The 18758-nt window shown below is 43.1% G+C and overlaps 1 protein-coding gene across 7 annotated transcripts in view; it reads left to right on the forward strand.

The window, feature by feature from the left end:
• The window catches only part of IKZF4 (IKAROS family zinc finger 4), a 70494-nt gene that overhangs the window by 12264 nt on the left and 39472 nt on the right, over positions 1-18758 (forward strand). For all 7 annotated transcript variants that reach the window (XM_068267613.1, XM_068267617.1, XM_068267614.1 and 4 more), the window contains exons 2-3: positions 6530-6584; positions 9511-9612. In XM_068267613.1, the coding sequence (XP_068123714.1) occupies positions 6530-6584; positions 9511-9612 (157 nt within the window). The remainder of the gene's footprint in view (positions 1-6529; positions 6585-9510; positions 9613-18758) is intronic.

Below are 18758 nucleotides of genomic sequence, written 5' to 3' on the forward strand. Positions count from 1 at the left end.
TGCATGCTTGTTCAGGGTCTACGGCTAAAAGTATTAGAGGCAGAGGATCAGCAGGACAGCCAGGCAACTGGTATTGTTCAAAAGGAAATAAATATGGCAGTTTTCCCAGTACGTCAGCTCAGACAGCACCCCTAATGAGACTTGTCTCCCTCCAACACACGGACAGGAATCTGCAAAAGATTTAAATTTGCATAATAGGCGGCCCCAGTATATAAGGCATTAGTCATCAATTACCTTCAGTTCTAGTTTCCTGTCCGGACGTGTAGGAGGGAGAGGTCTCCAGGGAGCCATCTAGTCAGGCGGCTGGGGCTCTGTTGCGGAGGTTTTCCTGGGCAGTCCGCTTCAGGGGGAGCGGTGTGGAGCCTGGCAGCACTTAGGAGGCTTCTCCTAGGAAGGCGGCGTTTTTATGCGTGCAGGGGCACGCAATGGAAACTTCCGATGCGGAAATCCGGAAGTGGTCACGACGCTGGCGTCCCACGTGACCCGGAAGTGCAGCAGGCGGCAGGGGCCGCGGCGGTGAGCTGCTTCAGCTGGGGATTATGCAAATTCTTCAGGAGCAGGTATTTTAGCCTCTCAAATCCTGGTCTCAGATGTGTTGTAAGCTGGGATCATGGAGGACGCTGTAGGACCCTCTCCAGCATTATCTGTGGAGTCTGGCTCCGAAACCCCTCTGGCAAGTGGTTATATGCACACTGCTTAGCTAGCTTTTCTATGACTTATTTCATGGGGGTTCTTGGCTAATTTAGATTTGTTTGTTTGTGTTTTAGCCCAAAAGATCTGATAAATCGAGTGCGCACTCCAGTCAGGACAAACGCACAGACACCAAGGTTGAGAAAAAATGTGCTATCTGCAACAATCGCATCTCTTCTTCCTCCTCTAAGAAATTATGCCAATATTGCACTGATAAGATTGTAAAGAATGAGTCTCCTGCTGTGTTTAAAGACTTGATGGGCTGGATGAGAGCAGAAATGTCTACTGCTATTAAGGAGATAAAGGATTCGGCTATGAGCACTGCTTCTACCTCTAATATTTCTACTGTGCCTGTTGTGTTGCCTGTGGATCCTATTGCAAACATTTCTGGAATAGTTGTTACGAATCCTCCTGCTGCTGCTATGTCTCCAGCTGGATCAGGTGCCGCCCTTCCTATTCCTCTGGGAACTAAGAGAAAGAGGTCAGGGGAAGATTTGGGTGAATCTGAACTATCAGAGGGAGAGATTTCTGCATTTGAGGAAATTTCTAAAGAGGAGGCAGTGATTAAGGGAAGCAGACCACATAGGTTTGCCTTCTCTCCTGAGCTTATGAAAGACTTTATTGCTGCCATGCATAAAACAATGGGTATAAAGACTGAGCAGAGATCCTTGACAGCCCTTGATCAGATGTATGAAAGTTTGACGGATCCCCAATCTCAATTTATCCCTGTTCATTCCTCTCTGAAGTCCGTGATTAAGAGAGAATGGGATAGTCCTGAGAAAAGAGCCTTTTGGCCTAGATCTATGTCTAGTCGCTATCCTTTTAATCCGGATGACCAGGCTTTTTGGGGACCTCCGCCTAAGCTAGATCCGTCATTATCGAGGGTTTCAAGGAAGACTGACTTGTTGTTTGAAGATTTTGGCAATCTTAGGGATCCCATTGACAAGAAGATGGACAATATCCTTCGTAGGGCCTGGGAATCATCGTCATTAACATTTAAGCCGGCAGTGGCTTCCACCGCAGTAGGGAGATCTTTGAAAACATGGCTCTTGGATGTACAATCCAAGATTGCCTCAGGTGTACCGAGAGAGGAGATACTTAACGACTTCCCAAATCTGTTTAATGCTACGGACTATCTCACTGATGCTGCTGATGACACTGTGAAATTAACTGCAAGAACAACTGCTTTAGTAAATTCCGCTAGAAGAGGGGTTTGGGTAAAGACTTGGGGGGGTGATAATTCCTCTAAATCAAGACTTTGTGGCATTCCCTGTGAAGGGGGTCTTTTGTTTGGGTCAAAACTTGATGAGACCTTAGATAGAACCGCTGACACTAAGAAAAACTTCCCCACTAAGAGAAGGTCCTTTCAATACAAACGGTCCTTTCGCGGGCCCCCAAAGTCAGAATCCAATGAGCGTCCCACCACCTCCAGAAAGAGGTGGGCTCCTTACAGAATCCAGAGAGGGAAGCCCAAACCCCCCTCAACTAGCAAGACTACAAAACAATGACATCAGGCTTCCAGTGGGAGGGAGGTTAGCCCACTTTTACGAAATATGGCATCAGTACTTCACAAACCCATGGCTTCTGCACATTGTCCTGGAAGGATACAAAATAGAGTTCGAAATGTTACCTCCCCAAAGATTCTTTGTCACTCCTCTGCCATTAGGACATACAAAACAACTAGCCCTTCAGGCCGAAGTAAAATCCTTGCTTCTCAAAAGGGTAATTCGGGAGGTCCCCTCATGTCAAAGGGGTCGGGGGTTTTACTCTCCAGTATTTCTTGTTCCAAAGTCACAAGGAGGCTTTCGCTTCATTCTCAACTTAAAAGGTCTAAACAAGTCAGTAAAGTACAGGAAGTTCAGAATGAACAACATTATTTCTGTGATTCATCTTTTACAGAAGGACAGTTTCCTTGCATCTCTGGACCTGAAAGATGCGTACCTGCATATTCCCATTCATCTCTCCTCTCAGCAATTCCTCAGATTTGCAGTCCAGTTGGACGGAAAGGTAAGACATTTTCAATGTAATGCTCTTCCTTTCGGGCTATCCTCTGCGCCCTGGTTGTTTACTAAAGTCATGTCAGAGGTCTTAGCAGTTCTAAGACTGAAGTCTGTTAATGTTATTGCCTATTTGGATGACTTATTGCTTTGGGGTTCCTCTGAGAGGTTACTGTATGCCCATTTGGACTCATGTCTCTCATTCCTTCAGTCCCTGGGTTGGCTTGTCAACTGGGAGAAATCCTCTCTGACCCCTTGTCAATCTATGGAATATCTAGGGTTCAACATTGACACTGTTAATGAAAGAATTTTTCTGACTGATAAGAAGATTTCTTCTATACTAAATACTGTTCTTTCTTTTCAGAAATCAAGATCAGTCTCGCTGAGAAGGGCCATGGCCACATTGGGTCACTTAACAGCCTCATTCCCGGCAGTTCAGTGGGGCCAGCTCCACTCAAGGGAATTACAAGTGTGGATTCTAAAGAACTGGAACAGGAGGTCAAGTTCCCTAGACAAGGCGGTGATGATTCCCCACAGTATCAAGGTATCCTTGATGTGGTGGCAGATCAAGAAGCATCTATCCGTGGGTCGTCTCTGGAATTATCCATCTCAGACGACGATAACGACGGATGCCAGTGCGTGGGGATGGGGGGCCCACATGGACTTTCGACCAGCTCAGGGTCAGTGGTCAGACCAGATGAAATCAAGCTCCTCCAACAGCAGGGAGCTCGAAGCAGTATGGCAGGCCTTACAGTTTTTCAGCAGCCAGATCCAGGGCCATCATGTTCTAATAAGATCAGACAACAGCAGTGTGGTGGCTTATGTGAACCGTCAAGGAGGAACAAGGAGTCACCTGCTGTGGTGCCAATCGGGTCGCATTCTCAGATGGGCGGAAGCAAATCTGGAATCGTTGAGGGCAGTCCACTTGAAAGGGACCTCAAATCACCTGGCAGACTTGTTGAGTCGGAAAGCTTTGGATCAGAACGAATGGTCAGTCAATCCTCAGATTCTTCTGGAAATTACATCTCATTGGGGATGTCCGGAGATAGACTTATTCGCAAGGAAAGAGAATGCCAGGTGTCGGAAGTTCTGTTCCCTCCACCCGAAAGACAATCCTTGGGCAGTGGACGCCTTCTCAGTGAATTGGGGCTTCCATTTGATGTATGCGTTTCCTCCAATACCTCTGTTATCCAGGGTTTTGAACAAGATTATACAGGACCAAGCACGAGTTATTCTGATTGCGCCATTCTGGCCAAAGAGACCCTGGTTCACGTTACTTCAAGCCTTAAGGGTATCAGAACCAATCAATCTTCCTCCTCATCCGGAGCTTCTGTCTCAGGGGCCATTCTTTCATCAAAATCCGGAGCTTCTGCATCTTACGGCATGGAACCTGAATGGGGATTGTTAAAGGCAAGAGGTTTCTCAGATGAGTTGGCTGGCACTTTAATCCAGAGTAGGAAGAAGGTGACTCGTCAGATCTATCAAAAAACCTGGAAGATCTTTAATGAGTGGTGTGTTGAGAGATCAATGGTCAACAATTCCCTGGCTTCAGTCCTGGAATTTTTACAATCTGGGTTCCAGAAGGGGCTCAGTACCAGCACCCTAAAAGTCCAGACGTCTGCTCTGAGCGTTTTCCTGGAGAGAAGATTAGCCCAGGAGGAGTTGGTTATACGTTTCTTTGAGGCATTAAAGAGAATTAAGCCTGTGGTGAGAACAAGGATACCTCCTTGGGACTTGAATATTGTGTTGCAAGGTTTATGTAAACCTCCATTTGAACCTTTAGAACAAGCATCTGATAAGTTTTTATCCTTAAAGACATCATTCCTCTTGGCAATCACAACCGCAAGAAGATTGGGAGAGTTGCAGGCCCTATCCATAAAAGAGCCGTATTGTGTGGTCTCAGAGGATAGGATCACCCTACGATTGGACATTGCATTTCTGCCTAAAGTAGTATCTAAGTTTCACAGATCGCAAGAATTGTTCATTCCTTCCTTTTGTGATAATCCAGCGAATGACAAAGAAAGGACGCTTCATTGTTTAGATGTTCGGAGATGCTTGCTTCAATACCTGGAAAGGACTAAATCCTGGAGGAAGACCGAGGCAATGTTTGTAATCTTCTCAGGGAATGCCAGGGGAAGTAAAGCTTCTAAACCAACACTTGCAAGATGGATCAAACAAGCGATTACTGAAGCTTATCAAATACAGGGCAGGCAGCTGTCCTTCCCAGTAAAAGCACATTCCACGAGAGCTGTATCAACTTCATGGGCAGAGAGGGCAGGAGCCTCGATAGAACAGATATGCAGGGCAGCAACCTGGTCCAGCCAGAACACGTTCGTGAAGCACTATAGGCTTAATGTTTTGGCTAATTCTGACCTATCCTTTGGCAGAAAAGTTCTGCAGGCTGTAGTCCCTCCCTGAATTTATATATCGTGTATATCGTCTCATTAGGGGTGCTGTCTGAGCTGACGTACTGGGAAAGACCAAATTACTTACGGTAACGTCTTTTCCAGTAGTCGCGAAGACAGCACCCCTACAACCCACCCTGGGTAAAAAAAAAAATAAAAAATAAAAAAATTTCGGATTAAAGATTATATGAGCATTATTACGGTGTCCGTGTCTTTTGTATAGAACTGAAGGTAATTGATGACTAATGCCTTATATACTGGGGCCGCCTATTATGCAAATTTAAATCTTTTGCAGATTCCTGTCCGTGTGTTGGAGGGAGACAAGTCTCATTAGGGGTGCTGTCTTCGCGACTACTGGAAAAGACGTTACCGTAAGTAATTTGGTCTTTCATATGCCTCTCACTTCAGGTTCCCTTTTGCCTGGCAGTCTTGCTGATCTTTCTGGCATCAGTAGTTTCCGAATTGCACACCTAAAACAATCATGCAGCTAATCTAGTCAGATTTATGTCAAAAACATCTGTTATGCTTCTTCAGGGGCTATGGCTAAACGTATTAAAGGCAGATGATCAGCAGGATAGCCAGGCAATCTGCATTGTTTTAAAAGAAATATATTGGTTTCCATATCCCTCACACTTTAGATTCCCTTTAATTCTGACTTTCTGTATAGCACAATCTTTACTATACCATAAGTCTGCCTGTAACATTCCACGCTTATCTACATATTGGTAACTATACATAGAACAGAAATATTACCCTGGATATGACTGATTCCTTAGTGACGTTAAAGCAAATACTTGCTATGACAGTCACACTGTCAAAATATATAATAGAGGCATCAACAAGTATGAAAAACATATACAAGAAAGGGGATTTTTAATAATAATAAAAAGAGGTATTGGTACACTTACCTCCTGTTTGATGACTCAAACCGTCAATTTAAAAAAAGACTATTTATCAACCATCAATTTCAAAAACACTTTTTACTTAACACTTTAAAAAAAAAAAACAACCTCTGGGAAGTGACGCGTATCGCAGGGCGCAGCCCACTTCTTCAGGCACAAAGGGAGTATCTAAGCTGGGACTCCAGTGTTCTGGGTGCCTCTCACAGAGAGGTTTTTCATACTTGTATAATGTTTTTCATACTCGTTGTCACCTCTGTTATATCTTTTGTATTACTGATTGTCCACCGCTGGTGGAGCAGTGTTACCTCCCTTTTGTTACCACAGAGTGTGTTTTCATAAACCCAAGTAGGGTCGGGTCTGATCTCCCCAACACACTTCCTGTTGTACTAATATACTATACTATATTGGGCTCTCGGTTGTCTTTTTCTTTTGTCTTACACTGTCAACTAAGGTGAAGAGCTGCATGACTATAATCTTGTGTACCTTAAATATGTCTTATCATATTAACATAAAAATGTCCCTGTTTATATTTCAGAGAATCCTACTGAATATGGAAATTGAGGATTATAATGGCAGATCCTATATGTCTGGTATGGTTTAATACATCTTTTTTTTTTCCTACTAATTTACACATAACTGATCTTGCTAAATTTGGGTAACATATTTAAAGTATACATTCTACTAGAGAGTTATGGGTGCTCCCAGGTCATATGGTTGTTTTTATTACTTGGCTTGTGAGATTGGTGTGTGAGCTATACTTATATATTCTTAAGGTGCGTACAGACGCCACTTTTTCAAACTACGGATCAGTCAAAATCAGTCTTATCAGTGACAACCTGTACTCACGTAAAACTGTCGTCAGAATGTCCACCCCGCGGGCGGGTCTGACCACCCGTAGTTTGAAAAAGTCTGGCGTGTGTACGCTCCTTTACTCGAACCATACATCAGTTGATGGCTGGCAAGCAGTTGATTGCTCCAAGGTTGTAGTGATTGATAACTGTCATATTGCCCAGTTTATCTAATTGCCTCAGAAATCAGTTGAAATGCTGCCATTGTGCTGCTCAGTTCAGTACAGTGCTATGTGCCTATCCATCCCCCGCCTGCTCAACTTTCCAATATGCCTGAGAGCACTGTTAATCAATAAACTGGCCAAGATCTATGGAAAGCTCATTGGACATGCATGTTAGGGGCAATTACGCTGTTCCAGATTTAACTGAAGTGATTGATTGGGCCAGGCTTACCGCTGTCTTGATTTTTGTACAATATATACGCTTAAAGACATTTCCAGAGGTAGAATTCTGATCTGCTACTGGAGAAGTGACAGTGTTTCATTTACGTTACATAGCATCCCAGCTCTGGAAGTAAGGTGGGCTCAGTCCTGTATGAACATAAAATGGTCCTGAAAGCCACAAATGAAATCAGTGCGTCAAAGAAAACAGGCACTGAGAGTCCATGGTATGCTTTATTCCTTCACAAAAACAAAGTAAAGGAAGCATCAATGGAAGAGGAGGCCACCAGGTGTTCACTGTGTAGACTACACCAGATTTCTTCATTAATAATAAAAATAAAAGCATATTTTAGGGCTCGGTCACTTTTCTGTGTTGTGTTTACCACTTTTAGAATTGAATATTCCATAACTCCATATTCCAAGCAGGAGGTCTGTATAAGAGTTGTCGGACACCTTCCATGCAAGTAGTTTATTGCTGCCGTTGCCAGTTCCATCCAAAGCAATCAGTCACAGCCATGTGCTGATGTCCAGGCCTGGACTGTCTACGTGACCAAGCATCTGCATAGATGTGAAATGATCGTCCGTCGTAGTGCCCGGCGCACCCACCTCCTCTCCCACTGTCGCCACGCACGATGTTAGCATAAGCACATGCCTGTGACCATTTGCTCTGGATGGAATTAATAACGGCAGCAATAAACTACTTACATGGAAGGTGCCCGACTGTTCCTCCTCTTCTGCACGTTTGTACCCTTCCTTCTGGTATCCAAGCGGATGCACTTCCATATTTAAAGCCGTCGCTGACTATGCAGTCATCGAGAAGTTGAGAGATTGTTCCTCAGGTGGAACGCAGCGTGACCAAGTGTCAGTTTGACACAAAACGGCCGTCGCTTACCTCCCGTTATTACCCGCCACCCACCTCCACCACCACGGCTGCCACACAGGTAATTTCATACACTATGACCATGTGATGTGTTCCTAATGCTTTAGATATATGTAGTCCACTGTAAATAAATGCACCAGCAATGGACTGAAGGTGCACGTGGTTCTTGTACACACTCTTGTACAATTAAATTATTCCTTATTACTCACATTGAGGGCTTGTTCACACTATGAGCGTTTGCGTATTTTTTTTAAGCGCTGGTGATTTTAGAAATCACACTTAAAGTGCTTTTGTGCAATGATTCCTTATGAGAGTGATCACATATGAGCAGTTCAATTGTGATCTGCTTTCAAAAGTGCTGCCGGTACCATTTTTTTGAGCGCTTTGGCTCAATGGAAGGTATAGGGAAATTGCAAAGCGCGTGAAAAAGCACTTTGTATAGTGATTTCCCGAGCGCTTCTATGAATAAATACATTGTATTTATTCATTTCCGGGTGAAAGAGTTTATTTCCTGACTGACGTCAGGAAGTGATTAAAAAAAATGATCTGCAAAAGCGATTAAAAAGGTGCTTAGGAAGCACAGGAAAAGGCGATTAAAAAAATTGCAATAAATTGCTCAGCGCTTGCAATAGTGCTGGCGATTTATAATGTGAACATAGCCTACTGTTTGAGTGCCACACTATTTTCTCCTTCTTGTATTGTATGGTCTGTATAAGAGGACTTGTGCCATGCACTATGCTGTGCTCCTGTTTGGAGATCATGACTAGAACCGTGTTTTTTACAGACGGTAAAGTGTGCTGGCAAAGTCCTGCAATGATAATAAAGTTTCTGGGCTTTATCTAATGAGGGTGTACGTTTATGTGCACAGCTAGTTATTTTTGTCCAGGAATTCCACCGTGAATTAGTGTCCTACTTTCAATGCCCCATATATAATAAAGAAATCTTAGGGCCTGTTTCCACTAGGTGAGAATTTGTGTATTTTTTTCAGCACACAAATTCCCACAGAAATGAATTGCTACAGACCTGTTTCCATTAGATGCAAGAATCTCATCCAGACAAAAACTATGCTGCTATCTTTCGGAAGTCGCATGCAGGAAAATCGTTTGAGATGCGATTTTTGGAGTTTTGCGTGAACAATGAATAATAACAATATGACTTCCTGCTTTGTCAAAAATCACACCCCCAAAATGTTTTTGCGAGTGCACATGTGAATTTGCATGTAAAAATTCACATGCGATTCGCCTGCTTCTAGTGGAAATATAGCCTAATGCCTTTTCAGTTCTCTGTGATCCTTTCTAGAAAGCTGGTAAAGGCTATTTTGTAAATGGAAACTAGATGTAACCTAAATGTAACCATTTGGGATTTCTGTGTTGTAAGACAATGAGACAATATGTCATTGATTCTGCAGCTGGAGATTCATCTCTGGAAAAGGATTTCTCAGAGGCATTGATCGGGCCCACTGTGAGCACACCCAACAGTCGCCACTCTTCCCCCAGCCGTTCACTCAGTGGTAAGTATATCGTACTACTTTCTTTTCAAAACCTTTTTAATGTTGTTAGTCAAAAGCAATAATGCAACTCCTTTATGGAGTGTAATCAGCACCTTATAAAAACCACAATGTTCAAAAAATATGAGGCAAAGATATTTACATCTGAAAAAAATATTAAAAACCATTGAACAGTTGGAAAAGCTGAGCTTTCCAGCTCCAGTCCATTAACCATTAGCAATTTCAATATTTCGTTTGCGATAAGTGCACTGCTTTTGACCTCTGTTGGCAGAACTTCTTGTGCTGTAAATTCTTGGAATGCTTTAATGTCTCTCTTCTAGCAGAAAATATTGAAATTGAAAGCAGAAGTCCTTTGTTATTGTCTCACATTACCCCCTAGTGACAAGTGACCGTAAATATGCATTACAGCAGTACAAATTAGAACCAAGGAAATAAGAAATAAAAAAGTGCTAAAATAAATTGGCCTGGAGCACTTGCAAGGCTCTAAATAAATTGGCTGTTAACCACTCCCCGACCGCCGTATTGACAATTGGCGGCCGGGAAGTGGACCCCGCAAGGACCGCCGTATTGACAAATGGCGGCGGTCCTTGTAGGGGCATGGGCGGAGCGATCGCGTCATCCGTGACGCGATCCTCCGCCGCCGCCTGGCTCCACTCACCCGCCGCAACATCCCGCCGGCCATACGGAAGCGCCGGCGGGATGTTAACCCGACGATCGCCGCATACAAAGTGTATAATACACTTTGTAATGTTTACAAAGTGTATTATACAGGCTGCTTCCTGCCCTGGTGGTCCCAGTGTCCGAGGGACCACCAGGGCAGGCTGCAGCCACCCTAGTCTGCACCCAAGCACACTGATTTCCCCCCCCCCCTGCCCCCTGATCGCCCACAGCACCCCTCAGACCCCCTCCCGCCCACCCCCCAGACCCCTGTTTGCACCCAATCACCCCCCTAATCACCCATCAATCTCTCCCTGTCACTATCGGTCAACGCTATTTTTTTTTTTTCCCTAAACTGCCCCCTGCTCCCTCCTGATCACCCCCCCACCCCTCAGATTCTCCCCAGGCCCCCCCCCCCCTGTGTACTATATGCATCTATCCCCCCTGATCACCTGTCAATCACCCATCAATCACCCCCTGTCACTGCCACCCATCAATCAGCCCCTAACCTGCCCCTTGCGGGCAATCTGATCACCCACACCAATAGATCGCCCGCAGATCCTACGTCAGATCACCTCCCAAGTGCAGTGTTTACATCTGTTCTTTTCCCTAAACACCCACTAATTACCCATCAATCACCCATCAATCACCCCCTATCACCACCTGTCACTGTTACCCATCAGATCAGACCCTAATCTGCCCCTTGCGGGCACCCAATCACCCGCCTACACGCTCAGATTGCCCTCAGACCCCCCCCCCCCTTATCAATTCGCCAGTGCATTACTTACATCTGTTCTTCCCTGTAATAACCCACTGATCACCTGTCAATCACCTGTCAATCACCCGTCAATCTCCCCCTGTCACTGCCACCCATCAATCAGCCCCTAACCTAACCCTTGCGGGCAATCTGATCACCCACCCACACCAGTAGATCGCCCGCAGATCCGACGTCAGATCACCTCCCAAGTGCAGTGTTTACATCTGTTCTCTACCCTAAACACCCACTAATTACCCATCAATCACCCCCTGTCACTGCTATCCATCAGATTAGACCCCTATCTGCCCCTAGGGCACTCAATCACCCGCCCACACCCTCAGAACGCCCTCAGACCCCAGCCCTGATCACCTCGCCAGTGCATTGCTTGCATCTATTCCCCCCTCTAATCACACCTTGAGACACCCATCAATCACCTCCTGTCACCCCCTAGCACACCTACCCATCAGATCAGGCCCAAATTTGCCCCGTGTGGGCTCCTGATCACTCGGCCAAACCCTCAGATCCCCCTCAGACCCCCTTCCGATCACCTCCCCAGTGCATTGATTGCATCTATTTTCCCCTCTAACCACCCCCTGAGACACCCATCAATCACCTCCTGTCACCCCCCCCTAGCACTCCTATCCATCAGATCAGGCCCAATACAACCTGTCATCTAAAAGGCCACCCTGCTTATGACCGGTTCCACAAAATTCGCCCCCTCATACACCACCTGTCATCAAACTTTGCAGATGCTTATACCCCTGAACAGTCATTTTGAGACATTTGGTTTCCAGACTACTCACGGTTTTGGGCCCATAAAATGCCAGGGCGGTATAGGAACCCCACAAGTGACCCCATTTTAGAAAAAAAGACACCCCAATGTATTCTGTTAGGTGTATGACGAGTTCATAGAAGATTTTATTTTTTGTCAAAAGTTAGCGGAAATTGATTTTTTTTTTTTTTTTCCACAGTGTCATTTTTCACTAACTTGTGACAAAAAATAAAATCTTCTATGAACTCGTCATACACCTAACGGAATACATTGGGGTGTCTTTTTTTCTAAAATGGGGTCACTTGTGGGGTTCCTATACTGCCCTGGCATTTTAGGGGCCCTAAACCATGAGGAGTAGTCTAGAAAACAAATGCCTCAAAATGACCTGTGAATAGGACGTTGGGCCCCTTAGCGCATCTAGGCTGCAAAAAAAGTGTCACACATGTGGTATCGCCGTACTCAGGAGAAGTAGTATAATGTGTTTTGGGGTGTATTTTTACACATACCCATGCTGGGTGGGAGAAATATCTCTGTAAATGGACAATTGTGTGTAAAAAAAAAAATCAAACAATTGTCATTTACAGAGATATTTCTCCCATCCAGCATGGGTATGTGTAAAAATACACCCCAAAACACATTATACTACTTCTCCTGAGTACGGCGGCACTTTTTTACACCCCAAGTGCGCTAAGGGGCCCAAAGTCCAATGAGTACCTTTAGGATTTCACAGGTCATTTTGCGACATTTGGTTTCAAGACTCCTCCTCACGGTTTAGGGCCCCTAAAATGCCAGGGCAGTATAGGAACCCCACAAATGACCCCATTCTAGAAAGAAGACACCCAAAGGTATTCCGTTAGGAGTATGGTGAGTTCATAGAAGATTTTATTTTTTGTCACAAGTTAGCGGAAAATGACACTTTGTGAAAAAAAAAAACTATTGAAATCAATTTCAACTAACTTGTGACAAAAAAATAAAATCTTCTATGAACTCACCATACTCCTAACGGAATACCTTGGGGTGTCTTCTTTTTAAAATGGGGTCATTTGTGGGGTTCCTATACTGCCCTGGCATTTTAGGGGCCCTAAACCGTGAGGAGTAGTCTTGAAACAAAAATGACCTGTGAAATCCTAAAGGTACTCATTGGACTTTGGGCCCCTTAGCGTACTTAGGGTGTAAAAAAAGTGCCACACATGTGGTACCGTCGTACTCAGGAGAAGTAGTATAATGCGTTTTGGGGTGTATTTTTACACATACCCATGCTAAGTGGGAGAAATATCTCTGTAAATGACAATTGTTTGATTTTTTTACACACAATTGTCCATTTACATAGAAATTTCTCCCACCCAGCATGGGTATGTGTAAAAATACACCCCAAAACACATTATACTACTTCTCCTGAGTACGGCGGTACCACATGTGTGGCACTTTTTTGCACCCTAAGTGCGCTAAGAGGCCCAAAGTCCAATGAGTACCTTTAGGATTTCACAGGTCATTTTGCGACATTTGGTTTCAAGACTTCTCCTCACGGTTTAGGGCCCCTAAAATGCCAGGGCAGTATAGGAACCCCACAAATGACCCCATTTTAAAAAGAAGACACCCCAAGGTATTCCGTTAGGAGTATGGTGAGTTCATAGAAGATTTTATTTTTTTGTCACAAGTTAGTTGAAATTGATTTCAATAGTTTTTTTTTTTCACAAAGTGTCATTTTCCGCTAACTTGTGACAAAAAATAAAATCTTCTATGAACTCACCGTACTACTAACGGAATACCTTGGGGTGTCTTCTTTCTAAAATAAAGTCATTTGTGGGGTTCCTATACTGTCCTGGCATTTTAGGGGCCCTAAACCATGAGGAGTAGTCTTGAAACGAAATTTCTCAAAATGACCTGTCAAATCCTGAAGGTACTCATTGGACTATGGGCCCCTTAGCGCAGTTAGGGTGCAAAAAAGTGCCACACATGTGGTACCGCCGTACTCAGGAGAAGTAGTATAATGTGTTTTGGGGTGTACTTTTACACATACCCATGCTGAGTGGGAGAAAGACCTCTGTAAATGGACAATTGTGTGTAAAAAAATTTTTTTTTAAAAAATTGTCATTTACAGAGATATTTCTCCCACCCAGCATCGGTATGTGTAAAAATACACCCCAAAACACGTTATACTACTTCTACTAAGCACGGCAATACCACATGTGTGGCACTTTTTTGCAGCCTAACTGCGCTAAGGGGCCCAAAGTCCAATGAGCACCTTTACGCTTTACAGGGGTGCTTACAAATTAGCACCCCCCAAAATGCGAGGACAGTAAACACACCCCACAAATGACCCCATTTTGGAAAGTAGACACTTCAAGGTATTCAGAGAGGGGCATGGTGAGTCCGTGGCAGATTTCTTTTTTTTTTTTTTTGTCGCAAGTTAGAAGAAATGGAAACTTTTTTTTTTTTTGTCACAAAGTGTCATTTTCCGCTTACTTGTGACAAAAAATAATATCTTCTATGAACTCACTATGCCTCTCAGTGAATACTTTGGGATGCCTTCTTTCCAAAATGGGGTCATTTGGGGGGTATTTATACTATCCTGGAATTCTAGCCCCTCATGAAACATGACAGGGGGTCAGAAAAGTCATAGATGCTTGAAAATGGGAAAATTCACTTTTTGCACCATAGTTTGTAAACGCTATAACTTTTACCCAAACCAATAAATATACACTGAATGGTTTTTTTTTAATCAAAAACATGTTTGTCCACATTTTTCGCGCTGCATGTATACAGAAATTTTACTTTATTTGAAAAATGTCAGCACAGAAAGTTAAAAAAATCATTTTTTTGCCAAAATTCATGTCTTTTTTGATGAATATAATAAAAAGTAAAAATCGCAGGAGCAATCAAATAGCACCAAAAGAAAGCTTTATTAGTGACAAGAAAAGGAGCCAAAATTCATTTAGGTGGTAGGTTGTATGAGCGAGCAATAAACCGTGAAAGCTGCAGTGGTCTGAATGGAAAAAAAGTGCCTGGTCCTTAAGGGGGTTAAAGCCCACGGTACTCAAGTGGTTAAAGGGGCAACTTTTCCAATCCTTGTAATATGATGGAGGTGTCAGTTTATTGGAAATTGATTGCATAAGTTAACTTGTGTCCTGGCATGCTCATATAACGTTCTTGTACAGTATTTCCATATTGTATGTGAAATAGCCTGCAATCAAAATGCATCTTTAGTCTCAAGTGGGCATTTTAATTCATCTGAATCTTCACTTTTTAGCCGTTACAGTAGTGTTGCCTGTTAAGGGACAATTTATATGTCATTGGATTTCATTCCTCATCAAAAAAAAAAACCTTTAACATGTCAAGGTTTATAAGGGGAAAACCTTCAGCTGACATCTAAATTTTATTTTTGGTGCATAGATAAAAATCACCACCAGAATCTTTGCTTACCGCGCAGTACTTAGTGGGTATATGTTAAGGTGGCCATACACTGATCAATTTTGGCATTTGATTGACCATTAAAGTGGATCCGAGGTGAACTTACTCATTGCATTGTACAAGATACAGAGGCGCCAAAAGAATAAAAGGTAATTAAATGAACTTAAAAAACCAACTGGTTAAACAGAGGAGGCAGCGGTGGTCTTACCCCCTCCAAACAGACACAGGCAAGGACTGCGATTCAGACAGTCAACAATTTATTCGGAACTCCAAAAAACAATGCAACGCGTTTCACGGGCCATACATCCCGCTTCCTCAGGCAAAATACAGTAGGAGTCACAGCTGCAGAAAATACACAAACAGACAACCAGAGGCATAGAATCGTCAAAGTGCTGATATGAATACGTAAATTTACATTTTGCATTACATTTTAGTGACAAGTTGTGCGCGGGTTATAAATATTAGTTTCAGACTAATAGTAGTCTCAAAGGTATGCTTGACAGCTATAGAATGGGTAGGGGGAATGTTAAAGGTGCATTGTGCTAAACAGAGTAAGACCAATGATAAATACAAACAAATATGCAAATACATAAAGTAAAAAATTGGCTGGGTTTGCTGCCGGTTGTTGCGGACATCATACAGAACAACAGTGAATAGTGGGTGAAATTGGGAGAAAGGGTTGACGTGGTCTAGAGGAGGAGGAGGAACGGAGGGTGTTGGAATGGCTAAAAAACAGGTGGGGTGTTTTAGGCAGCAAGTAAACAAGAGTATAAGGAGAAGGCAGACTTACCATCTGTATTATATCAGCGAGCTCGGCGCCTCTGTAATGCCAGAGGACACCTGAGTTCATTAAGTAGCATGGATCAGTATGAGGAATGTGAGAGTACTTACGGGCGGAAGTGTGTCATAGAGGGGCGGGGCCATCATGTGTGTATACTTTGTAAATTTTGTAAATAAAGTTGAAGAAGAAAAAAAAAAAAAGGAACGGCTAGAAAAATTAGTTTCGAACTGATGGAAGTCTCAAAGGTATGCTTGACCACTTTAGAATGGATAAGGGGGGATGTAAAAAGTTGCATTGTACTGAATCAGAGTAAGACCAATGATAAATACAAACAAATATACAAGTATTCAACATAAAAATGGTAGAAAGACATGTAAAATGCATAAAATGTATAAAAATCAAAATAAAAGTTGTATATCATAAAATTAGAATAAACATATACATTATTAGAAGGATAAAAGAGAGGACTATTAAAAGACTGAACGGATTAGGTAAAGTGCTTTATGTATTTTTTCTAGTACTTCATTAAGACCCTCAGGAACCAAAGTCCTGAGGGTCTGTATCCAATACATTTCCAGTTTTTTTTAGGGTAACAGAGGCCGCCGGGGCACTGTCGTTGATCTGATCAATGAGAGTGATGGTGAAGGTGTCAGGGGTGCCGTCGTGTGCGTGGTGAAAGTGACGTGAGACACTGTGCAAAGGGAAATGTTTGAGGATATTCCTTTTGTGTTGTCCTATCCTACTACGGGCTTCTTGTGTGGTTCTGCCAATATACTGGAGACGGCAAGAACAGGAAATGAGATAGATGATAAATTTGGAATGGCATGAGATATGTTTTTTTATTTGGTATTGAGTACCTGTGGTGTGAGAACTAAAGCTGACGGTGTTGGTAATGAAAGGACAGGCTAAACAGCGGGTGTGGTTACAGGCCCAGGAGCCGGGGGGAAGTGTACTGGAAGAGGCGGAGGGAGGATGGTTGCGAAGTTTACTGGGAGCTAACAGGCCACGGAGGTTGGGTGCTCTCCTATAGGTGATTTGCGGTCGGGTAGGTAATAGGGGTTTAAGGTAGGGGTCCTGGAGCAGGATTTCCCAGCGATTATGTAAAATAGATCTAATGATTGAGTGTTCTTTGCAGTATTTTGTGATTAATCTAGATTGAGGGTTATTGTCAAGTGGTAGGATTGGAGATGGTTTTTGTAGTGGATGGTTGGATTTTGGCCTTATGCCGTGCATCGCGGATCAGCTTCTTGGGGTATTTTCTCTCAGAGAATTTTTTTGCAAGAATATCGGATTGAGAATTGTAGTCATTGATATCGGAACAGTTTCTAAAAATCCTTTTAAACTGGCTATATGGGGTATTCTGGGTCCAAGGGCGGTGGTGAAAACTGCTGAATTGAATGAAATTGTTGGAGTCTACTGTTTTGAAGTATGTTTTGGTTTGTATGGAGTTGTTAACTATGGAAATAGTAAGGTCGAGGTAGTTGATTGTGGTAGGGTGGTGTTGGGCAGTAAAATTGAGTCGGGCTTTGTTACTGTTGAGGAATAATATGAAATCAGGAATGAGGGTGGTATCACCCTTCCAAATGAAAAATAGATCATCAATATAGCGTTTATATAGGATTATATTGTTTTTGAACGGGTGATCATTGTTGAGTAATGTTGTTTCAATCAATCCCATGGTCAGGTTAGCGTACGAGGGTGCAAAGCAGCTCCCCATAGCTGTACCGCTAACCTGATGATAAATACAGTCATTAAATGTAAAAATGTTGTTGTACAAAATGAACTAAATGCACTGCAGAAGGAACTGTTGTTGTAAGGGGGGCATATTGGGAATAGGGGTGAGATAATATTGAATAGCAGAAAGGCCGAATTGATGTGGAATATTTGTATATAAGGATGTAATGTCACAGGTTAACCAACTGTAATCAGAGGACCAGGTGATCTGGGATAATAGTTGTGTGAGGTGGTAAGAGTCTTTTAAATAGGATGGGAGGTTGATGACAAGTGGCTGTAGATGTTTATCAATAAACCGGGAGAGATTACTGGTCATGGAATTAATACCGGAAATGATGGGTCTTCCGGGCGGTTTATGTAGCTGTTTGTGGATTTTAGGTAGATGATAGAAAAAGGGGGTAGCGGGGTGTTGGTTAATGATGAAATTGCGTTCGTTTTTTTGTAATGATGTTCTGGAAGAAGGCCTGATTGATGAACTGTTTGAGAATATTGTTAAGGGCTGTTGTGGGGTCGGAAGTGAGTCGGTTGTAGTGGTTGCGATCATTAAGAAGTCTGAGGGATTCGTCAAGATAATCAGATTTATTGAGAATAACTATACCACCGCCCTTGTCCGCAGGTTTGATGACCAGATTGGGGTTTTGGAGTAGTGTTTTAAGAGCTGTATGTTCGTTGGGGGTAAGGTTTGGTTTTGTGGTGTGAGTTTGTGTTTGCAGGGTACGCAGATCATCCATAACGAGGGAATAAAACGTTTCAATGTAATGGCCCTTAGAGGCTGTAGGATAGAATCGGGACTGTCCTTTCAGTTGGGTGGTGATGAATGTTTCCAAATGTATCTCATTGGGATCGGATGTAGTGATGGCAATTGAGTCGTTGGCAGTAATGATGAGGGGTACAGAGGAGAGAAGTGTCTGATTTCTCTTAATCGCAAAGTGGCGTTTGAGAGTGAGTTTTCTGATATATGAGTTAAGATCTGAAAATAATTCGAACATATTGACTGAATTGGTTGGACAGAATGACAGGCCTTTGTCCAGAACACT

This window comes from Hyperolius riggenbachi, chromosome 2 (genome assembly GCF_040937935.1).
Source record: "Hyperolius riggenbachi isolate aHypRig1 chromosome 2, aHypRig1.pri, whole genome shotgun sequence".
NCBI classification, from domain to species: Eukaryota; Metazoa; Chordata; class Amphibia; order Anura; family Hyperoliidae; genus Hyperolius; species Hyperolius riggenbachi.